Here is a 24,063-nt window from a genome sequence, read left to right as displayed (position 1 = left end):
ATACTTTTACACACACACACACACACACACACACACACACAAATATTTTGAGACTATTTTCACTCCATAGAGCAGTTCCTCAGACCGGTGGCAGACCAGGCTGTTGTTGTCGACTAGGGAATCTATATGTTGTTCCTCTGTGACTGACAGGCTACTGGATGAACCTTCCACGGTAGAGCAGTCAGTGGTGTGCACTTTCCGCCGTGGTTGAACCAACTCCTCTCCTACTGATGACTTCAATGACTCAAAGAAGTTCAGGCCTCGTGCAGAGGCGCACAGAAGCCTCGCGTACCGCTACCGACAAAGATCGCGAGGTGGGCCGCGAGGAGCCGGAGCCCCGCCGAGGAGAGGAGCTGGATCATGACGACAGCGGAGACTCCAAAGAAACACGACTCACCTTAATGGAAGAAGTGTTGTTGTTAGGACTGAAGGACAGAGAGGTGAGTGCAGACAGAGCCCCGGAGATATAGTTTCACATGTTTAAGTTATCTGAGATCCCAGCTAGGTTACCCCAAGTCACACAACGTTAGCATTTTTGTAATGCTAACTGTAGCTAACAAAAAGAGCAGGCCTCGAATTTAAGAGTATTTGTGGTCTGTGGCTGGAATGGGATTCAGTTTCTTGCGTTGCGAAAGTGAGGGATACGCTGCTGTAGTCGACCAATGTGTGTTTTTAATCAGCTAGGTCAAAACAAACATCTTAGGATAATGCACAGCGCAGTCTTTTCCGGTGTAATATAAATCCACGAAATGTATTTGAGGGGTGCATAGGTTATTAATTACATTCACTCTTATTTTAATATGTATGTATGTAGAGAAAGCAGCTAAATTTTTTGTTTTATATGTGAGACATATGAAATAATGTGCCCCCTCATATAAGCCTTGATTGCTTCTCATATATTTCAATGTGAGGAGGTATTTAAATTTACTTCCAGATATGCATTGATTTTGGTATTCATGAAAGTAAACTGCGGCTCTTGAAGTAAATATTCTCTAAATATCCACCTAGGAGAGGAAGAAACAGGTTGGAAGAATTTCAATTCCATTGGTATGGGATAATAGTCTGAAATCATAGCTACTAAATAAGAGCAAGTTTAAATTTTTGACTTTTTGTGAAGTCAAAAACATGTCAGTACTTCAGTAAGTGTTATGAACATTGGAATAGAATGAATAGTCTTTGCTGGTTGGACTTAAAAACCAGGTTGTAATCGCTACCTAAAATACATCAACTGTTGCCAATTTTAGAATTAAATCATTAAAAAATTGTGGGTTGTCTACCTTTGGGCCTTTTTAAAGATACAAGCAATACCCTGTTTGTATTTATTGCACAATCAAAACTAATCTACTGTTTTTCAAAGATTATCCGTCCGATTATCTGATTATTAGGACAGCGAAAGTTTTAATACATATGTTAAAACATTTTTTTTTTTAAGTTACACGCTGCAGCTTTAAGCACATGTTCGATGTGAGAGTTCATTGTCAGGGGGAGCGCGAACAACGCTACGTCTATAAAATATTACATCTCAGTAGTGTGTAGTAGCGCTCCAAGAGCGAGAGCAGATCCAAGCGTTTTACACAGGTAGCTCGATGAATGAAATTATTTTCGGGTTATTTGCGTAACTGTTGGCAATTATGCGCTGCTTTACCTGCTGCCTGGCCACTCCTTTTTTACCTGCAGTGAGCCTCGATATATCTCCATCAAGTGCTTGTTTTATAAATGTCATATTAAATTTGTTGTTTTAATGCATTTTGACGTGCTTCACCTCTGAGGTATTTTTCCCGTTGCAAGACGCAAACTTCCCCATTCACTCTCAGAGCGTTGAAGTTCCACATGACACTGCTTAGGATTTGTTGCACTGTGCCTGTGCATTGTGATGGAAAAAACAAAAACCGGTGATCGGCAATCACCGACCATCCACTTTTTTATGGAAATCTGCTGATTACAGTCGGTGGCCGATCGATCAGCACACCACTAGTTAACGGTCACGGCGCATGGTAATCTTGCATATAGGAAATGTTCTATCCCTCGTCCCCAATAGTGGACAGGAAGACGGGGCTGAAAAAAGTTTAATTCCACCTCCATGTTGGTACCTCATTTTCACAGGATAGCGGCTGGTGTATTCAATATTTTCTCTCGCAGTTTTTACTTCATCCCTTTGAAAGCGATCCTCTTGCGTTGAGCCTGGATGCTGCAGTCTGGGTGAAAGGAGACTCGATTATTACCTAAATGAACCGCCCCCTTTTCCCTGGCCAAACGGAGCACTTTGTTTTTGTCCCTGAAGTTTAGAAACTTCATGAGGATAGTTCTGATGCTCTCCCAGGCAGTATGGTGACCAGAATTAACATTTGATCTTCTACTCCGGTTTTCCAACACGTCTGTTGTCTTCTTCAGAAAAGTGATCTCCTCCATTTTACCTATGCGTACTTATGCATCGGAGAGGATATCTTCATTATCTCCAATGCTGGTCTCCATTTCCTGTATCTGTTCGGTCATCATTTACAATGATAATTCTATCTTTGTTAGTAGGCCTGTCGCGATAAACAATAAATCGATTAATCGTACGATAAATTAAAACTATCGACGTCATTTCAATTATCGGCATTATCGTCTCTTCCGGCCTTTTTCTCTTTCTGTTGATGACACCGAATGAAAAAAGGCTCAACTCCGGTGCTCTCCACTGACCCTCCCTTCCTCATTTCCTTAGTGTAAAGCCCAGCGCACACGACATGGCTGATTGTCGGCACATTTTCAAAACCTGACAGACAACACATTAGCCGACAGAAATCCTAGGTATAACGGTTCGATCGGGTTCGTTCCTGCCATGTGGTGTCCAACAATGGGCACAAAATAATGGCTACAAGTCCAGTGAACTAATTTTAAAACCAGGCATTAATTAATGCTTTACTACAATCTACATGCAATGCATGTGGCTAGTGTCAGAGTAAAGTCCTGACTAAATGAAAATCATTAGAACCTATTTACGTCACGTTAACAAAGAACAGCTGAAAAGTTACCGGGTTTATCAACTGCGGTTGCAATTTCGCTCCAACTCCTCCTCTTGTCATTTCTATAATCTTTGCATGTTGAATAAACATTAATGTTGTTTCCACATATCATCTCCAATGTCCGCTGGACTTCGGGTTGCACCGTGCCAGCTGTTTGGGATTCCCCGGCGTAATTTCCCCTCAGAAAACAGGAGGAGAATCCTCGCTTTCTGATTGGCTGCCTGTCACATTAAACAGGTTGAGTTAACGCTCCCAGTCGGGGAAAACCCCTGATTTGGATCAGAGCGCCACGAAGATCTACTGTAACACACCACACAATCTTAGAAAGACCAACGTTTTAAGATTGTCATAAGGGGAAAAATAGGAGCAAAAAATCATGTAGTGTGAACTATTGCATCAGGTAGTCGATGTGCCCATTTTCTCTATTTTACTGATGGGCAACATAATATATACACTTCATAATCTGCACTCTTTTGGTTGAATGCAGTGTTTATTTCCACTTTGGCTTTATGTTGTTTAGTTTTTATCAAGTACATTGAAATCAATGATGATGTACATATCAAGTACATCAGCTCCAGTGTTAAATATTCTTTTGAAAATAATGTGTATCTATCTTTGGCAGGAAATCACATGCATGATTACGTCATTTCCATTAAATCAGTGTAAAAAGGTCTTCAAACAATATTATCGTTTATCGCAATAATTTTTTGAGACAATTAATCGCGCAGCAAAAATTGCTATCGTGACAGGCATATTTGTTAGTAACTGTTGTATATAATCTGTCTTTTGGTTTATATGCCCTTTAACCCCTTAACTGGTGGCATCCCATCCATGGGACAAATCTAGGTTGTCTGAATTCTCTGCCTTTTTCTCCTCTTTAAACTCTGCCGATGTCCATTATGACGCTTTTATTGGGCAGCCTAGATCCCCCCCTTTTGATTGACACCGCATTCGACCAATAATGTTATGAAATGGCTTTTCCAGAGAGCGACTTGAGCTCATTTTGACATGCCTGTATTCTTTCTGGAATATTTCTGACTGGTCAACTCGGAGACTAAATCTAAAGCCACAGATGTGTAGCCAACACGTGTCCTGTCATAGGGATATAAGGCATTTTGGGGTTTGTTTTGACATGAATCCACCAGCAGCATGCGTAATGTGTGTGTCTATGCTGCGTCAGAGTCAGGCTCTGTGCGTCTCATGCGCCCTCATGCGTAAAGGTGTTTACAGGACTTTTTCTCACCAACGGAGAGACACGTTGTCAGAAGGTGTCAAAACTGGATGTATTTCTTCAGCAAAACAGGAGAAGGGATGTCATCGTACCGCTGGAGAGGGGGAGGAAAAGGGGGGTCATCGTACCACTTGATTGCAGGGGGGGGAAGAGGATAGTGGCAATTTCCACTATCAGTAATAATGTGTCTATCTGAGGATTCCTCTGGTCATTATCTTTCATTAGAGCCATCATTGATGACTGTATCTTGAAGCACTGAGGAGTTACAGTCATTTGAAGTTTGTATATCAGGTGTTGTCCAAGTGTGTCATTTGGAGACGCCAAATGGAGACTCTGAATGGCACACTTGGACAATACCTGTACATCCTTAAAAATAAACATGTCCAAAATGACATTTCTTTTTGTGCTATCTTGATCAGTCTTGAAATCCACGAGCAGAATACTTTACTCTACAGATTTATTGTATTTTTCAGTCCATACATTCAACACTCAATGTGCATCTGCAAGAAATAAAAATAAAAATCTGGGTGAAGCAACATTTTTCAATTTCTTTTGTGTTACAAATGTAATAGCTACAAACTACATACAGTTAAAGTATTTTTGACTGCAAAAATAGGAAATTTAGCTTGTCAAGAGGCCATGCTTTTGCAAGTACTCCAAATTGCTCAAGTACAACAGCTGATTTAATTTGGGTTTACCTTTTCAGCCGTTTTTGGTGATTTTGGTTCCGCCAGTTAAGGGGTTGAGCTCAATTCACAGATATCCTCATCATTGATTTCAATGTTGTTTTATCTTGATCAGCCACCATCTTCCCCACATGCGAGGACTCTGCCTTGACCTGAAGAAGGACTTCCAAAAAAAAGTTAGACTTTGGCTACAATTGGTCAGGTTTGAGTAGAAAGTATTTGTGCATTGTTATTTTAAGAGTAGATTCTACATCTGGAGCAAAGCAATTATTGATATCAAATCATCGCCGCTGAGGCCTACCCGGAGCTCACAGACTCGCCTGCATCACTACATCACTTAACTCCGTGAACGATGACTTTGATTTTCTGCACTGTTTTAGAATTGTAGGCTGCTTGTAGTTTTAGAAATCGCAGCAGAACGTTTCTAAAACTCCACATTTCGTTGTGGAGGATGGTTGTTTACAGTGCAAGCAATTTCTGGTAATACTAATAGTGTCAAACTGGCACATTACAAGAATAAAAAATAAAAAGAGTAATCTCACCAGTATTTCTGCCATCACTTGATGAGGTCCCCATTGCCTCCTTGACATGGTCACTCCACTGTACACTGTACTTTTATACTATTTGCACAAACTCTGACAGCCATTCCATTTAAAAGAAGTTCATTTCCTTTTTACTTTAGCTTGATGAGTGGCTGTCCCAACGCCCGTTCACTTAGACATAAGATGTTAGTTTTCGCGTCTCTTAACGCACTACTCTTACCTAGCTAATCTGCACGGTGCCACAGCGCATATCACCAAGGCACGTACACACAATAGCATGCGATGATTGGCTGCGTAGCTAAAGTGAACCATATCGTGTCATTGGCTGGACACCTGTGACTTACCGAGTTAGATTGCAAAATAGTAAAGAAAATTTTTTTATTGGTTGTCCGTTATCCTGCAATAGCTAGCCCCGCCCACTTCATCACAACCCTCCGGGGCTGACTACTGACCAGTTCTCTGTCTAACAGGTCCGGAAAATCTCTAAGACCTGGGTATTACCCTAAACGAGATCTATAAGAGATAATCTATTCAAACTGGTGTCGAAAGCGATTCGTCTAGCTCTAACTACCTTCAATCCAGAAGCTACGACCCTTTTCAGTTAAGGAACAATCAGCTGAGTAGCCCTCACAGCTGCATAATTCCAATAACCACTCCTGTTAACGGTAGCTCGCTTTCTAAAATATAACTTGCTCTTGGAACCGGCTAGATTAAATTTAGTGACTTGGATGTAAGTCCCTGGGTCATTATTTTACTCTCACCAAAGGAAATTATGAAGCCTCCTCTTTACTAGAACCATGTACATTAGTTTTACCTTTATTAAAAGAACTGAAAAATGATTAAACGACTCAATTAATCCCAATGTCCACCAACCTCATTAGAATTTTAGAGTATGAATTTATTAAGCAAGCTTAAGCAGGGATATGTGACATACAAATCAATAATCAATTGTATATAATTCGAGAGCAGTATAATAAGATCCACATGTATAACCATACCATGCTGTCTCCTTTCCCTAACCTATGTCACTGTTTCTGAGATGGAGTTTTATGGAGCAGAGGCAACTCACACCCCGTTGATGGTGAATCTTGGTAGCAGAGACATCCAGATTCCTTGGACAGAGTCTTTATCCTTGTGCGGAAAAATCCTCCTTAGAATAGTAGCAAAGTAGAACGGGTTTAAATCCTTTAAAAACCCAGCTCTTTAACCCTCCGGGAACTTTGTCTTTTCTCCAAGTCTGTTGCAATGTATTCGGGGTGGAGGCGAGACCGATGGCCAAATCAGGAACTCGGGCTTGGGCGTCCGGAACTTGTCCCTCCTTGGCGGCGCTGAGTATCAAGTCTCCCGTGGTTCCAGGGTGCGGTCCGTAGCTGTTTCCTTTGCTTCTCCGTTTCGACTCCTTCAGCGCTGTGGACAAAGAACAAGAACTTCTCCTTTTTCGTCTGCATTTATACGTTTCTCTGCCATGCATGTGTATGGGGAGTTTAGTTTACGTGGGCCCCTCCTGTCTGCTGACTGAGGTGGAAAGTCCCGTCCTTCCCTCGGCGTGTTGATCTTAGCCAACCATACCGCCCCACCCATCCTGTGCGTCTGGCCATCTGTTCAGAACTGCTTGCGACAGCAGGAACTCACAAGTTCCCCTTCTCTTTTCACTCACCCTTTTCTCTGATTAATTATTAAACACAGTCAAATATTAAAAACTACAGTCAAATATTAAAAACTATGTGCTGATTTCCATTAAGCATTAATCATAAGCATTAATCACCTCTTTCACTTATTATAAATCATCAAACCTAATCATTTCATTGTTGTTATATCATTACAGATCATGATTCGTACACTTCAGAATCATTCAGTGATTACTTATACACAGTCATTTTACCAATTGTACTCATACATGTCCAACTTAATCATTATAAATCAAAACACAAGATTGCTTTATTTCTTTCAGGCCTTCATGCACCTTTTTCTGCGTGTACCTGGATAGATCTCAAACCCCATACCAGTTTTCTTGACATGGTCCATAGTTCAAAACTGATGTCTGAGGTCAATGTCCAGTTTACGTTGGACTTTATTTTATGCGCTGCACAGATTTTCTTGCTGAGAATGTTAAGCAGTGCGCAATTGTGCAAGCGAGAGGCTTAGATTGAACATTAATTCCCAGCTATTACTACACCAGGGGTGGGAAATCCTGGTGCTCGAGGGTCAGTGTCCTGCAACTCTTAGATGTCTCCCTGGTCCAACACACTTGAATCCAATAGCTGAATCAGGTTCTTCAGAGTCCTGCTAATGACCTCATTATTTGACTCAGGTGTGTTGAAATAGAGATGCATCTAAAAGTTGCAGGAGAACGGCCCTCGAGGCCTGGAGTTGGCCACCCCTGTACTACATTTACAAAATGTACATTTACAAAATGTACAGTTTGGTTTTAGAAAAAAACATAGCACTGTTACTGCCACTTTAAAGGTTTGTAATGATCTTATCCAGACTCTTGATAACAAAAACATTGTGTTGCTTTGTTTATTGATTTATCAAAGGCATTTGACACAGTAAATCACAAGCTTTTAATTGAAATTCTACACAGGATTGGGCTCTCACATCAAGCTACCATGTGGGTAGCTGATTATTTGTCAAACAGAACCCAGAGAGTTCAATTGGCTGGTGTCACTTCTTCTACTCTCACTATTTTAAATGGGGTGCCTCAAGGCTCAGTTCTGGGTCCGCTTTTATTCTCTATTTATATAAATAACTTGTGTGACAATCTGTCAAATGCTTTTTACCATTTTTATGCAGACGATTTAATAATATACTGCTATTCTGCATCAGTATCGCAGGCGATACAGTATTTGCAGTCTGCTTTTAATGTACGTAGTTCAAACATGCTTACAAACTCTGAAGTTGGTTTTGAATGTGGATAACACAAAAGCAATGGTTTTCTCACATGCTAGAAAACTACCAGAAACCTCCCTATTGCTTACCACTGCTGTAGGAGCACAAATCGAGTTTGTCAGTAATTATAAATATCTTGGTTTTATTCTAGATAATGAACTCTCTTTTAAAAATCACATAGCAAATCTACTACGGACATTGAAAATGAAGATTGGGTTTTATTATCGAAATGGATCTTGTTTTACACTCCAAGCTAGAAGAAAATTGGTAGCAGCGACATTCCTGCCACTTTTGGATTATGGAGATGTTTTATATATGAATGCTTCGACCAAATGTCTAGGCAACAAGATTCTATGAAACAGTGTCATTGTTTTTAAATTGTTTTTATTGTTTTATACTTGTGCATATGTGTTAATTGTTTTTATCTTGTAACCAGGTTGCTATGTATTGCAAATTTTTGCCCAGGTCCCTCTTGAAAATGAGATCTAGATCTCAACGGGGATTACCTGGTTAAATAAAGGAATATATAAAAAATATATAATATATACACCATGCTTTGGAAACATTAAGGCTCATCATGCAACTGTAGTGGTAAAAAAAAAACTGGACTGGACCAAACCAAACCTTTATGTCAGTGTACACATCTTCAAACAGCAAATAACATAAATGGCTCACTGTGCACTTATCTTAATTACTCACCTCCAACAACATCAAGGTGAATGTGAACATCATTGGTACTGGAGTTAAGCACCATTGTTTTTGTTTTCAATGAGGAAAACCCCAGCAAAAAATGGGACTATTGCAGCTCCAGTTCGCTGCTGGAGCAGACCAAATAAGTGCATGCTTCTGGAGCGAGAGGCGGGCTCATGGGGAAGAGCAGCCAATCAAAACATTATGAGTGCCATGTTTGAAAACTCTGCAGTTTAGATTTTGATTTAAATATCAAACAAAAACACAAATGTCAAATGAAAACATGTCTCAACAAGAATTAAATGTCAGATGAGTGTCAGAATAACAGAAGCTGATTGTTTCTCATCTTTTGAAATCACCCGTCACAGAGTAGGTCAGTGCTCACTTGTAGCTCTGCTCACAGCTGATTATTGTCTCTTAATCATATACTTTATTTCTCACTCAAGTTTTTTATCACTGTGGGTCTTTTAATAGGTCTTCCTCTTAAAAATGTGTTTAACACTGGTCTTCCAGTGCTACTGGTATGGACGATAGATAAGCTGATTAGAGTTGTGGAACATTCACAAGCTAGTTGTGAAAAAAGAGCAGTAATTAATTAACATGGGTATATAATAGCATCTGTTTTCAAGGATACTGTGATAATTCATATTTCCCATGTAGAGAAATTGCTTTCACTACTACACTGCTCAAAATAAAGTGAACACCTAAACAAAACATTGTAACTCAAAATCAGTCATACTTTTGTGGAATGTCACCAGTTCGGTAGTAACACCTATTGTGGATAAATTTCACCTGCTGGTGTGCAAATGGAACACACAACAGGTGTAAATGAAAGGCAATTAGCAATACAACTCCTATAAAAGTAACATAAAATGCTGTGATTTACCATGGCGCAGGGCTACACATCCTTCTGGAATGACTGCATATCATCGGGCTTGAGGGCCTGCATGCTGATTGAATTGGCCCTACGAGGACGCCTTCAGCTGGAGCCATGTGGAGTGAGGAGGAGAGGTCTGCTGTCCAGAAAGGTAAAACTTCTTGGTCTGCATTGGGTGGAAGAAATGGGAATGAAACTTCTGATTTTTAGTTTTGCTGTTAAACGGATGCATATAGTTTTAACCATCATTTACATTTGAAACCAGATAATTACAAATACCAAATAAAAAAACATACAAATTTTTTTCTCCCTGTCTGAAGTTAAATCTGACCAAACTTGTTTTGTTTTAGGCCATTTAATTAAGGAAATAGAAATAATTTTGGGTTATTCTAACTGACCTAAACAAGGGAGAAGTGGTCTCATTTAACTACAGACAATGAGAAAAATATGTGTATATCTTTTTATTCAGTGTATGTAAATATCTAGTTTCAACTAGGACTGTCGCAATAAACAGTAAATCAATTAATTGCACAATAAATTAAAATGAGCTTGATTAATAAAATGAAGGTGATGATATTGCTTGCTTGTTTTCGTCGTGTCTCTGTCTCTTTCTATCAAAGAGACTGGGTGATAAAAAGCTTCACTCTGGTGCCTCAAGTTACTCTTCCCTTCCTTGGTAACAGCTAAACACACAAAGCCTTGGTTTTTCGCCACTTGGGGTGAACCTAATGCAAGGGACACAATAGAGATGACGGTGACAAAAGTTGAACAATTTTCAACTTTCATGTATAGCGTCGCTAGCCCGAGTGTGCATGTCTGCATGTATGAGGTAGAAATTTCACATGCACGAATTACGCTGTTCGCTCGGCTGGATGACGATAAGTGGCTGTTGCTTCACCGCACAAGCTACATAGAAATGAATGGAGATGAAGCGGCACCGTTTCCTGTCACCATGTTTACCTGCATCCGTTACGTGCTATGCTTGTGGTTTCCTACCACAGAGGGTAGCATAAACTCCCCAGAGAACCGCTGGTTTTAAGCCGAACGTGACAGCTGGCAGTGCTTTGGATTCAAACATGACCGTGGTGAACCACTGAACCTGTGGACCTGCTATGTTATAAGTCACAGCGGGTCAAAACAACAAACAAATGCAACTACAATGTAATCATCCGATGCAGGTTTCCTTGCTTAGGGGAAAAGAAGAAAAAAAAACTTCAACCAATGGGCTGTTTCAGTCCACTATCACTGAGGTATTTAATCAACGAAATACAAAAGGCAAGTGCAAAATAGTGCGCACTAAGACAGTTTGCTTGATCACAAAAAAGATGTTTCCCTTTTAATCTAATTGAAAACCCAGCATTTTGAAAAATCTGCAAACATTTGTGTACTACACTACACAGTATTAAGTTTATGCTTTTTTCCCACACAAAAGTCCTTACTGGCAGTAGAGCCTTTGTCAGCCCAATGATAAATAAATGTTGAAGGGCAAGTTTATTTACAGAAACTTCATAATACAATTCATTTATTTATTAAATTATTTTGTATATTTAAAAGTTCCAGTGTTAAGTGTTCTTTACAAATTAGTTTATTGATCATTGAGAGGGTGTATTTGCATTGTTATGCCATTTTATGATATTAGTTAACAATGGTCTCAAAATGACAATATTGTTGTTTATTGCAATAATTTCTGGGACAATTAATCGCCCAGGAAAATGTGTTATTGTGACAAGCCTAGTTTCAACTGTAAATGTTTGGAGATGAGCAAACATGTACTCAAGCTTGCATTGCTTCTTGAAACCTTTCATTTAGTATAAAACAATAGATGAACTTAGGAATGAATTCCCTATTTGTGTTCTTCATTTCCAATCTACCCTGACAAATGTTTTTCCACAGCTTTAGTAGAAGACATAAATAATTCTGCACCCTTTGCAACCTACAGTCTGGTTATTCCTCTTTTTGACTGGGTGTTTGTCTTCTAACTAAAATTCCCAGGTGCTTTGTAAGTCAGATGCTCCAACAGGAGATGTGCTTCTGGATGAGGCTTTAAAACACATCAAGGATACCCAACCCCCAGAGACTGTGCAAAGCTGGATTGAACTGCTGAGTGGTGGGTTCACATATTTTCTCTGAAACTTTTACTGTGAAAATGTCTTCACCAATATGTTTTGCAACAACATGCAGCAGTTGTAGGGAGACTTTGATAACATTGCAATAATGTAATTATGATAAAACATGAATGAGTAATTATTTGTAATTCCGGGCATGAGACAATACTACTTAGTTTGCCAGTATTTCTCAGAGGATTAAAATGCCATGGTTTCTAAGCAGGAGTGGAAATTAGCACCTGCCACTGGCCAAATGCAGGTAAAAGTTTGAAGTGGCGTGTAAATTGGAGCAACGCACCTTCCTCTGTGGCTGGTTGACAATTTGAACAGGAAAAAAAAATTCTCCATTCAGTTTGAACTTCTGTCCAGGGGAGGGCTGACCATCTGGAGTACAGACTTAATGCACATACTGTATATGGGACGGCCCTAGGCTGTGTCCGTTATCCTTCAATAGCTAGCCCCGCCCACTTCATCACAACCCTCCGGGGCTGACTACTGACCAGTTCTCTGTCTAACAGGTCCGGAAAATCTCTAAGGCCTGGGTATTACCCTAAACGAGATCTATAAGAGATAATCTATTCAAACTGGTGTCGAAAGCGATTCGTCTAGCTCTAACTACCTCCAATCCAGAAGTTACGACCCTTTTCAGTTAAGAAACAATCAGCTGAGTAGCCCTCACAGCTGCATAATTCCAATAACCACTTCTGTTAACGGTAGCTCGCTTTCTAAAATATAACTCGCTCTTGGAACCGGCTAGACTAAATTTAGTGACTTGGATGTAAGTCCCTGGGTCATTATTTTACTCTCACCAAAGGAAATTATGAAGCCTCCTGTTTACTAGAACCATGTACATTAGTTTTACCTTTATTAAAAGAACTGAAAAATGATTAAACGACTCAATTAATTCCAATGTCCACCAACCTCATTGGAATTTTAGAGTATGAATTTATTAAGCAAGCTTAAGCAGGGATATGTGACATACAAATCAATAATCAATTGTATATAATTCGAGAGCAGTATAATAAGATCCACATGTATAACCATACCATGCTGTCTCCTTTCCCTAACTTATGTCGCAAGTTCTGAGATAGATTTTTGGGGGCAAATTCAACTCACACCCAGTTGCTGATGGATCTTTAGCAACAGGAACAACCTTGGTCAGAATCTTTGTCCTTATGTGGAAAAATCCTCCTTAGAATAGTAGCAAAGTAGAACGGGTTTAAATCCTTTAAAAACCCAGCTCTTTATCCCTCCGGGAACTCTGTCTTTTCTCCAAGTCTGTTGCAATATATTTGGGTTGAGACAAGACCGACGGTCGAATCAGGAACCAGGGCATGGGCGTCCGGAACTTGTCCCTTCTTGGCGGCGCGGAGTCTCAAGTCTCCCGTGGTTCCAGGGTGCGGTCCGTTGCTGTTTCCTCAATCTGCTTCCCCGTATCGACTTCTTTCCAGCGCCGAGGACAAAGAACCCTTGCTTTCTCATTTCAGCCTTCTTTTATATTGTTCCCCTCTGTGTGTGTGTGTGTACAGCTTGGTCTGCATGACTTCCTGAACATCTGCTGCTTCTCCGGTGGAAAGTACCGGCCCCCATCCTGTTTACTGAGTCCAGCAAAACGTTCCTCCTTTTTCCAACTTGCGACATTTCCTGTCAGCCGGGCCTCACCCATCCTGCTGACTGTATTGTTCCAACTTCCTTCTTTTCTATAACTGCCCTCTTTGTCTTGTTAACATTATCAACCACATTCAACTTAGTATTCAAATCATTTAAATCATCTCAGCTCTAATATTCATTAAAACTTACATCTCTTTCAGATTATAACTCATCAACCAGAGTATAACTCATCAACCATAATTATTTGTTGTTATCATTACAGATCATTATTCATACATTTCAGAATCATTCAGTGATTACTTATACACATATACATATTACCAATTGTACTCATACATGTTCAACTTAATTATTATAAATCAAAACACAAGATTGCTTTATTTCTTTCAGGTCTTCATGCACCTTCTTCTGCGTGTACCTGGATAGATCTCAAACCCCATTCCAGTTTTCTTGACAGCTGTCATAATTTAACAAAAAGAGTACATTAAATATAATTTTTTATCGACTGCGACAGCCCATTGGTTGAATTTATTGACGGACATTGGGCTTATCCAATGAAATCCTTCAATCCTCCTTACTCCATCCTTTCCCCCTCCGAGGTTATAAATAGCTCCATTTAAGGTAACCGGAGTCAGAAATGTGAGCGGATACGAGATGATCCGCCGCTCTCGGATTTCCACAAGGACGCACAATCTGCTACTAAGGACGCATCTCTGCGACTCCAACACCGAACCGTGGATTTGTTCACGCCGAGCTTCAAACCTAGCCTAACTCTAGCCTTCAACTTAAAAGCGGCATCAAATGAACTTCTTTGTGTGGTTTCCATGATTAGTGGGCATGAGTTTGAAAACATTTCTCTGTCATGCCTGCTGCTAGCATGTACTTGTTCTAAATGAAAATCTTGGATTTCCAATTTTGACTTCCAATAATTCACTTCCTGCTAAAGAGCCCCCAGTGGTTGAAGAAAAATTCACAGAAAAACCGCACCGGGCCATAAGCCGCATGGTTGGGTTCGACCAAGATGGCGGCTTGAGCAGACGCTCCTTTTCGACCTGTTGCGCCAAATTCGATTATTTGATTGGAAAACCTTCAACTAAACGCTACTCAATTTTTAAATATATTTTAAACTGAGAACCAATCCTTTTTTGGAAGAAAAAAGAAAAAATGTTTTCTTAAGACAAAAAAAAGATCTCCTAAAAAAAACAAAAACCCAACGGCCACCAACGGCAACAACTTGACGACCGTTGGACACGACTACACCAAGATAGATGATGACCCGATTTATGAAGATTTCTCTCTGCTGAATGTTTCGCCAGATGGGACCCCTTCTAAAGAACCAGCCCATAAAAAAGTACTTGTTGTACAAGGTGAGGATAAAAGCGGAAATGATTCCGACATCATTACAACTCTGTCCCAGCTGATCAACACCCGCTTTGACACCGTGGAAAAGATGGTCAGCGACAACGCTTTAAAAATTGAGGGGCTCAAAAAAATCAATTGACTTCGCTTTTGAGGAAATTAAAGATGTGAAAAAAAGGATTGAGACAATCGAAAATCAGACAAAAAAGACAAGTGTCCTCCTCGAATTAGAAAAAGGATTAATTGAGTCGGAGCAGTACTCTAGGCGGTGGAATCTGAAACTTTACAGTGTACCAGAGGCTGTCTCAAAAGAAGACGTTAAGAAGGAAACATCAAGATCTGTCAAGCCGTATGTCCAGAAAGAAAACATAAGCTGTCTTTGATTGACACTGTCCACCGCTTAGAGAAAATGAAAGAAAATTATAACAGGCCAAGAGGAATCATCCTTCAGTCCTCTTCCGAAACGTATCGGGATAATGTTTGGAGAGCTGCGAAAAACAACTCCTTCCTGAAAGAGCGCCATCTTCGCTTCACAGAAGACCTTTGACCAGCGGATCGGAAAGCCAGAGCGGCACTTTGGCCTTTGATCGAAACGGCGAGAAAACAGGGGAAGATTTCCTACTACGTTGGTGCCCGAGCCTATGTGAATGGTAAAGAGGTTTGCCTCCCTGCAGACTATTGTAGGCAGAAGAGACGACAGTCGACTCAGCTCCACTTCTAACATCTGGAAGAAGATGAGGATTTCTAGTGTCACTAGAGCAGGGGTGTCAAACTCCAGTCCTCAAGGGCTGGTGTCCTGCAACTTTTAGATGTGCAACTTTTAGAGCTGCACCACACCTGAATAGAATAATTAGGTCATTAGCAAGGTTCTGGAGAACTTATCTACACAAGGAGGAGGTAATTAAGCTATTTCATTCCAGTGTTTTGTACTTGTGGCACATCTAATACCTGCAGGACACTGGCCCTTGAGGACTGTTTGACACCTGAGTATGCTCTGGGATCTGACGTTCTAAATCCATACTGTATTTAGGGAATTTTGTTCACAAAAATTATAGATATATGTTCACTCGTTTGGAAGCTCATAGTTAAATTTAAGAATGCTGCAAATTACTTGCTTTATTTAAATGTTTTTATCATTTAAAGTAATTTCAAGTAGTATTAATCGAAAAAACTAAGTATATTTTTTCCACCATATCTGTAATTGGCGCATAGTTTGAAAGCAACACAGCACACACACTCACAAAACTTTCATACTTTTTTATAAATCTGTCTTATTATAGGAGGGGATTTTAATATGATTCTAGATAATCAACATGACAAATGGCCACCTCGAGCTCAAGATTCAAACACTCTTCTTAAATCATTCATGCAGAGATACAATTTAAAAGGATATATGGAGAGAAAAATATCCACTAGGCTCTACTTTCACCTAGAGTAACGATGATGGGTCTAAACAGTCTCTTATTGACTACTGGTTAGTATCTGACTCCTTAGAGGTCAATAACATCATTGTCAATATTCTTCTCACTCGCTCACAGATCATAAAGCAATATATATTTCGATAAATTTGTCTGGTAACCATTCACAGAATAGGAACCTACTGGATCCTAAACAACTCTTTACTTAAGTTAGACTCGGTACAACAAAAAATCTCCCAAACAATTTCTTATTTTTTTGACAAAGCTAATACTGAAAATAAATATGGTGCCATCTGGGAGCTTTTTAAATTTGAGATTGCGAACTTCTTAAGACAAACTGGTTCTGATTTTAAAAAGTCTAGGAAAGTTGAAGAAAAGAAAATAATTAACAAAATTATGAGGCTCTCCAAAAAAAAAGTCCCTCAGATTTATCAGATGTTGATAAAATAAGTTTAGCCACTTTACAAAATAAGCTGGATGAGATTTGACAAGGGCGATCTTTGTAAGATAGAGGTTAAAATGGCTAGAAGAGTGCGAATGTAACTCCTCCTATTTTTTTCAATTAGAAAAGCACCATGCTAAATCCAATACACTTCAACAGTTAAACATAGAGGGCAGGTATCCTCTGATCCAAAAAATATTGCAAATTATGTCTCTCTTTTTACAGTAAACTTTATGCTCTTGATCAAACAAGTGGAAATCCTGAACTTTTCTTAAGTTCTGTCAATACACAACAAATACTTGATTCTGAACATGAGATTTGTGATTCTACTCTAACAATTAATGAAATAATCTCTTCTATAAACCATTTAAAAAAACAATAAATCCCTGGGTCAGATTCTCTGGATTAACCGGGGAATTCTACAAGCAGTTTGGTGATTAACTTGCTCCTTTTCTAGCTAAAGTTTTCTTAGAAAGCATTGAAAAAGGCTCTCTCCCCCTTACTTTAAATCAGGGGATTATTACCCTTGTACCTAAGCCCAAAAAAGACAAGTTACTTATTGATAATTGGCATCCTATATGTCTCTTAAATAATGATTATAAAATCCTGGCATCAGTGTTTGCAAAAAGACTTAAATTAGTTTTAAATACAGTCATTGAAGAAACACAATCTGGATTCCTGCAAAATAGACACATTCCCAATAAGATAGGTTCGGGCCCTGTTTACACGACAACAATTTCTGGTGAAAGTGGAAGAGTTTTGTTGTGTTTGTAGTGTACATTTACATGAAACAACTGAATGTTTTCTCTGACAACAGCACAGATTGAAAAGGGGTTCCAGAGTGCAAATGGTTCTAAAACATGCCGGTGCCCGTTGTCTTGTAAACAAAATAAATGGATCTTTTCTGTCAGGGAGTTCCTAGCTTATGCATAGTATGACGCAAAACATAGCTGCTTCCTACAATCCACAGAAGAAGAAACTACTGACAATACTGGTGTTACTACTGGCCGTATTTCCCCATCAGATACAGTTCCCCCAGCATCTCTTCACCGTTCCACACCACCCAGGTGGCAAAATACAGATGTGCTTGTTCAGCGATCATAACAAGCATTTGCTTGTTAAGCGCTCTTATCTAGAGAACTACAGACACAGTGAAAGCTCAAACAGCGTGTTTCAGCAAAGTTATCCCATTTTTTTCCAACTGTGCCCTAATCAGACGCACATAGTGCGTGTTTTCTCCCAGTGTCTGGGGGAACGGTACCTGATGGGGAAACACGAATCGACGTGCTTTCAAGTAGCACTTTTTTTTTAAACAAATGCTCACTTAGTTTCAAAGAACCTAGCACCAACTAGTGGCGTGGCAAGAGCATTACACCTTTTCGATGTGTACCGTTACTGTGTAAACAAAGATTGTAATTAGAATGTCTTCATGTAAACGTGTTAACAGAAACTAAACAAAAATTCAATTTTCGCTGGATCATTGTCATGTAAGCAGGGCCTCATTCTTGATATTCTGCACTATTCAGTATTAATTACTGATAATAGCTTCATACTTTTTTTTAGACTTTTATAAAGCATTTGATTCCATTAATCACATCTTTGTCTTTAGCTGTCTTCATAAATTTGACTTTGGTCCTTTTTTCTGCAATACAATTAAAACATTATATGGTAATGCTAATTGCTCTGTCAAGTAAAAAAATGGCACCTCACCTAGATTTAACCTATATCGAGGAAGTAGGCAGGGCTGCTCAATTTCCCCTTATCTCTTCCTTTTAGCTACTCAGATTCTTTCTGACTACATTTCTATAAATCAACTTAAAGGTATTTCAGTTTTTGGTAAAGGAATACGAATTAGTCAGTTGGCTGATGATACTACTCTGTTTTTAAGAGATAGCAGTCAAGTTTCCCCTGCTTTAAATTTAATCCAAGCTTTCTCTGATGTTTCAGGACTTCACTTGAACATAAACAAATGTGAACTTCTACTGGTTAAAGATTGTGATTTAGATTCAGTTTGTAATATTCCTGTCAAAGAAAGTGTTACTTATTTAGGCATAATTATCTCTAAGAATGATTGATTTAGAAAGGTGTTCATCAAATTTTGCTCCCTTAGTTGATAAAACCAAAAAACGCCTTAATTTATGGCTTCAAAGAAATCTAAGCCTTAGAGGATGGGTAGTTATTTAAAGCGAAGGGAATATCACTCAGCTTTAGAGTGATAACGATATCACTCTAAAGCTGATAACAATAGAGTTTAGAGTGATATTGTTATCACTCTAAAGTGATAACAATATCACTTTAGAGTGCTCTCCTTGCATTTAGACAACCAAACTATAAAATCTATTGACCAAATGTTATTCAATTTCTTATATAAAAATTGTGTACAGTACTTAAAAAAATCAGCGGTAATAAATTCTTATGAAAAAGGAGGGTTGAATTTTCTAGATTTCACAACTCTAAATAATACATTCAAAATAAATTGGTTAAAGTCGTATCTAAAAAATCCATCCTCCATTTGGAATACTTTCCCAAATTACATTTTCTCCAGTGTAGGGGGTCTTAATTTTCTCCTCCTCTGTAATTATACTGTAGAGAAAATACCAGTAAAACTTTCTGCATTTCACACACAAGCACTTCTTTCATGGGCACTTATAAACATAATTTTTCTCCCCATAAATTGTTCATCTGGAATAACTAATACATCCTTCACAAAAATAAATATTTATTTTATCCTAAATGGTTCGACAATAAAGTCCTTCAGGTGGGTCAGCTATTTAACAAAAATGGAGTTACAATGAGTTCAAACTCAAGTATAACCTTGCTGTAACTTCTAAAGAGTGTGATATTGTGTTTGATGCTGTAACTAATGAAATATGTGAACTCTTTAGAAATAATATTGTTGATGAATATAAGGCCTTGTTAAATGTAATTGACACCACCGTTGGTAAAGCGTGTTTTTCTTCTACTTGTAAGAATAACACAAAGGAAAGGTGCCCTATTTCAATAAGATATTATTTCAGTACCTTCATCTGTTTTCTATTTGAAGAATTTTGTCCCTGATTCACTATGGAAAAAAATGTGGACTCATCATCAGAAACTTTTCATGAACAACAAAATGAAAGATCTCTTTTAAACTGTTGCATCGAAGTTATCCTATTAATCAGTACATGATGAAATATATTAAAACAATAGACCCCAACTGTAAGTTCTGCAAAGAGAATCCAGAAACAATTAGTCATTTATTCTGGAATTGTCGTATCACAAGAAAATTTTGGAAAGAGTGTAATAACTTTATAAATTGTAATATTGATACTAAATGTTTCTTGAGGTATGAGCATATCATTTTTGGCTTTCAAGGTAAGAATACTAATGCAGACAAAAGTCTGGCAATCAATTATTATATTTGGCATATTTCATATTCACAAATGTAAATTTTCATCTTCACCTTTTTTTTCTTTTTTTTACAGTTTTGGTTAAGGAAATCGAACTCTGTTTATCCACTATTTCCAAGAGTATGAACAAAAAAGCTGTAAATACATATGAATGTTGTATATCTCTGAATATTTTTAATTTGTCATGTCTGTAATATCTGCTCTCTATTCTTTTTGGTTTTCATACCAATGTATTTACTGTTAAAAGCTACACCCCTGGCATACTTCCTGGCATAATAATAAATTGTGTTCTGTTTCTTTGCTTTTCTTTGTACTTGTAAACAAAGATGTTCATTTAAAAAAAAATACGGTAAATTAGTCAGTATACGTACATATGTATGGTAAACTTATTGTCAGTAAAACGGTTTACATGGAGTTAAGAATAAATCATATATTATATATATGGGGTTTGTAATCAAAAGGAAAAAACAGTGGCTGGTGAAGAAATGTTTAAATTTCTAACCCTCCCACTGTTTTATGAGATTACTTTGTGTGTGGTCAGGTAGGGTCGCATTGACCCCACGTGTACTTTTTTTTTAAATTGACGGCGTGATGGGACAACCCTTCCATTCCTTGTTGTCGGACCATGACATTTTTTGCATTCATTAGTGTAACACTAAGACCATGCGTTACACTAAGACCAAGCGAGAGTTAATGGAGGATTTTCCAAAAAAACCAACAGATCTAAGTGTCTCCAAGACATGCCTTTCTTGGGCAAAGAAAACTATTGCAGTTTTTGTCTTCATTCCATGAAAACTGTGAGCATGAGTTATTCCTTTTATTTCCTCCTTATCTACATCATGCATAAACTTTGAATTGACTTGTTGCTGAAACGTCCTATGCAAATAAAGTTGCCTCACTTTATGTCTTGTCTTGTTACTCCTTCTTTATGGTCTTCCTATCTTCCTCTTCTTGTGCCATTAATTATTTTTCAACCATTGTCTTTCCTTCGTTCTTCATTTTTCTGTGTCCTCCTTAATTCAGTGTGCTCTACGTTTCTTTCTTCTGTCCTTTGTGGTGACCTTATTCATTCTTTTTTCTTTTAATTCTTTTCTTTCTCTTTTCCTTCATCTCTTCTGAATTCAGTGTTCCTTCTCTTCCTTTCTTGTCCTTTTTCTGATACGGACATAGACAAGAACAAGAGAGGACAGAAAAAGCATTCCTGTCTTTGTGAGCCCTTTTTTCTCTCTTTCCTTTTGGTTTCTGTCCAACCCCTCATCCTTTCTTTCTTGTCCTTCCATGTTCCTTTCTTCAGGTTCTGGATTTTGCTAATTCCATCATTTTGGTCAGACCATTCTAAAAATATCTGCCATAAATCGATAGTTAACTTTTGTATTTTATATTGAATAAATAATGTGATAGACTGGAAACTGAGTTTGGATAAGTCTGGAAGTTTCAAAATGTGTAGGAACGTTTTAAAACTGACTGTTTAAAAGTTGGCTAAGCATTTGACTATTGTTTTTGGAAATGGTTGTCTTTTTTTCCATTGAAGCTTTTTTTCTTCATAAATCTGCTCCGCAGGAGAGACATGGAACCCACTGAAGCTGCATTATCAGCTGAGGAATGTCCGTGAACGACTGGCCAAAAACTTGGTGGAAAAAGGCGTCCTCACAACAGAGAAACAGAACTTCTTGCTTTTTGATATGACCACACATCCCCTCACCAACAACAACATCAAGCAGCGTCTCATCAAGAAAGTCCAGGAAGCTGTTCTAGACAAGTGGGTAAATGACCCTCATCGAATGGACAAGCGATTGGTGGCACTTATATTCTTAGCCCATTCTTCTGATGTGTTGGAAAATGCATTTGCCCCACTACTAGATGACCAGTATGACTTGGCCATGAAAAGAGTGCGACAGCTGCTAGAACTGGAGCCTGAGGCGGAGAGCATGAAGGCCAACACTAATGAGATGTTGTGGGCTGTGGTAGCTGCTTTCACTAAATGAGACTTGAGAGCATTGGACACAGTCTCTGGTGGTACGCTCTGTGTACTGTTTGGTACAAATTGGAGTAATAATTCCAATAAGAGAACTTTACTGGTAGTGTTGAATGAACTGTAGGAAATTCTGTCTTACTGGCATTTTTTTCCCCAGGTAACTTCCTTGTGGACCAATAATGTGCACCAAATCTGAAATTCCTATTTCACTTATCACTTAGCTAAAAATCTGAACTCAGAAATATGAATGAAATTGTTTATGAAACCAATATGTTGACTTTTTTGCCTTTTAATATGTTAATCGAACAGTTTGGCAAATGTAAGAATACAGTGACTAACTCTGAGATGAATGGACATGTCCATGTAAGAGCAGTGTAAAAAGTTATTTGATAATGCTGTTGGACCAAACAATATTATGCGGTAAGCATGCAACATCTATGTTGCATGCTTACCGCATGCAACATGGATGTTGTTCCTGTTGTTTCATGACAGGAACAAGAAAGCAGACAATATGGCAAGATCCAAACTCAGTGTTCTGTCCTGATCTCAGTGTACTGGCAATAAGAAGTTATTTCATATTGGTGTTGCCTCAAACAGTTGCTAGAACTGGAACCTGAGGCAGAAAGTGTGAAGGCCAACACTAAGTCAATATATGTGCTGCTTTTCTTGTTCAGTGTCAGGAGGAACTGTGTTAGAGTACATATTGACTCAAATCCCAGGTCTGACTAAAGTAACGGCTGAACTTCTGGTAGGAAAGAGATTGTTTAAATCACCTCAAAATAGGAATACCAGAAACAAAAACAACTTTAATCAGTCACCGCTTTATAAATGGTTAATATTTTGCGTCTTTATTGTTTTAGGTACAATACAGTCTGCAGTCAGCAGAAATGGAAAATGCAGTAAGGAATGATTATGTGTATAATCTTTTCTGGATGTAGAAAGTAAACTGTTATACGGTTATCCTGCAGACAAATGAATTCTTGATGATGTCCTTATCTATTGTACTGACGACATGATCTGGTTCAACTAATCTTTCAAGTCTTGACATGTGTCCAACTGATAAGTCTGAAGCTTAATTCTTGATCAGGACAGGAATAGATTTAGCTAGTTGATTGATCACAAAGCTTCACTTGAAAAAAATTACTCAAGTTCCCAAACATGAAACTACTGTCTTTCTGTACAGCTGTAGCTTAAACATACTGATTCAGTAAACCTAGTCTAGTTTTAGACTTGTTTTGGCAAAATCTATAAGATCTTGAGGGGTTAGCTTAGCTAGTGAAATACTCAGTTCTAACTGGAACAGGGGTTAATTATGCAGGGTATTTGATGTTCAGATAATTCTGACATGTAACTCAGATTGGTTTTATTGTTTGAAATTGTTTTATTGTTTGAAACACTTTTCTTTGTTATAAATGCACAGAGTTGCAGAACTGAAGATAATGGAAGATGTTTTCTTAATAAAGTTTTTAATGTGTTTGTCTTGGATCTTGGGAATTTCTATTAAACAAAGCTTATGTACAGAAGATAATTAGTGCCACATGAACTCTAGCATGTGGCACCAATGAATATAAGTATGCTATATTTACAGAAGTATAAATCATATTTAGAATAGTGTATGAAGAGGAATAAATTTGCTACTTTTGGTCTTGTGATCACAGTTAAAAAAAGATGTGCTTATGGTTTAGGAAAGTCTACCAGCTGGCTTAACTAAATTGTAGCTGAAATAAACACTTCCAAACTTTTTTTTACTATTCTCTTTGATTTCTGCAGACCTGAGAGAAGTAGAATATTTGACAAACAAATGTTCCTTTTATTTAGCTTCTGGTACAAAATAAAAGATTTTT

General features: G+C 38.3%; 1 protein-coding gene across 1 annotated transcript; it reads left to right on the top strand.

Moving 5' to 3' along the window:
* The first annotated feature begins 49 nt into the window (after positions 1–49).
* LOC114154514 (Golgi phosphoprotein 3) lies at positions 50–23,961 on the top strand. The gene is made up of 4 exons (XM_028033650.1): positions 50–440; positions 9,940–10,071; positions 11,913–12,027; positions 21,805–23,961. The coding sequence occupies exons 1-4, from the start codon at positions 231–233 to the stop codon at positions 22,227–22,229; spliced, it is 882 nt and encodes a 293-aa protein (XP_027889451.1). The 5' UTR covers positions 50–230; the 3' UTR covers positions 22,230–23,961.
* The last annotated feature ends 102 nt before the right edge of the window (positions 23,962–24,063 follow it).

Source organism: Xiphophorus couchianus, chromosome 12 (genome assembly GCF_001444195.1).
Source record: "Xiphophorus couchianus chromosome 12, X_couchianus-1.0, whole genome shotgun sequence".
NCBI classification, from domain to species: Eukaryota; Metazoa; Chordata; class Actinopteri; order Cyprinodontiformes; family Poeciliidae; genus Xiphophorus; species Xiphophorus couchianus.
Note: the sequence above shows the minus strand (reverse complement) of the source record. Positions and strands in the feature narration are given on the sequence as shown.

Coding starts and splice junctions, on each gene's coding strand:
- LOC114154514 (XM_028033650.1), top strand. CDS start 231: ATGACTTCAATGACTCAAAGAAGTTCAGGCCTCGTGCAGAGGCGCACA. Junction 10,072..11,912: donor GAGGTCTGCTGTCCAGAAAG/GTAAAACTTCTT, acceptor TAAAATTCCCAG/GTGCTTTGTAAGTCAGATGC. Junction 12,028..21,804: donor CTGGATTGAACTGCTGAGTG/GTGGGTTCACAT, acceptor TCTGCTCCGCAG/GAGAGACATGGAACCCACTG.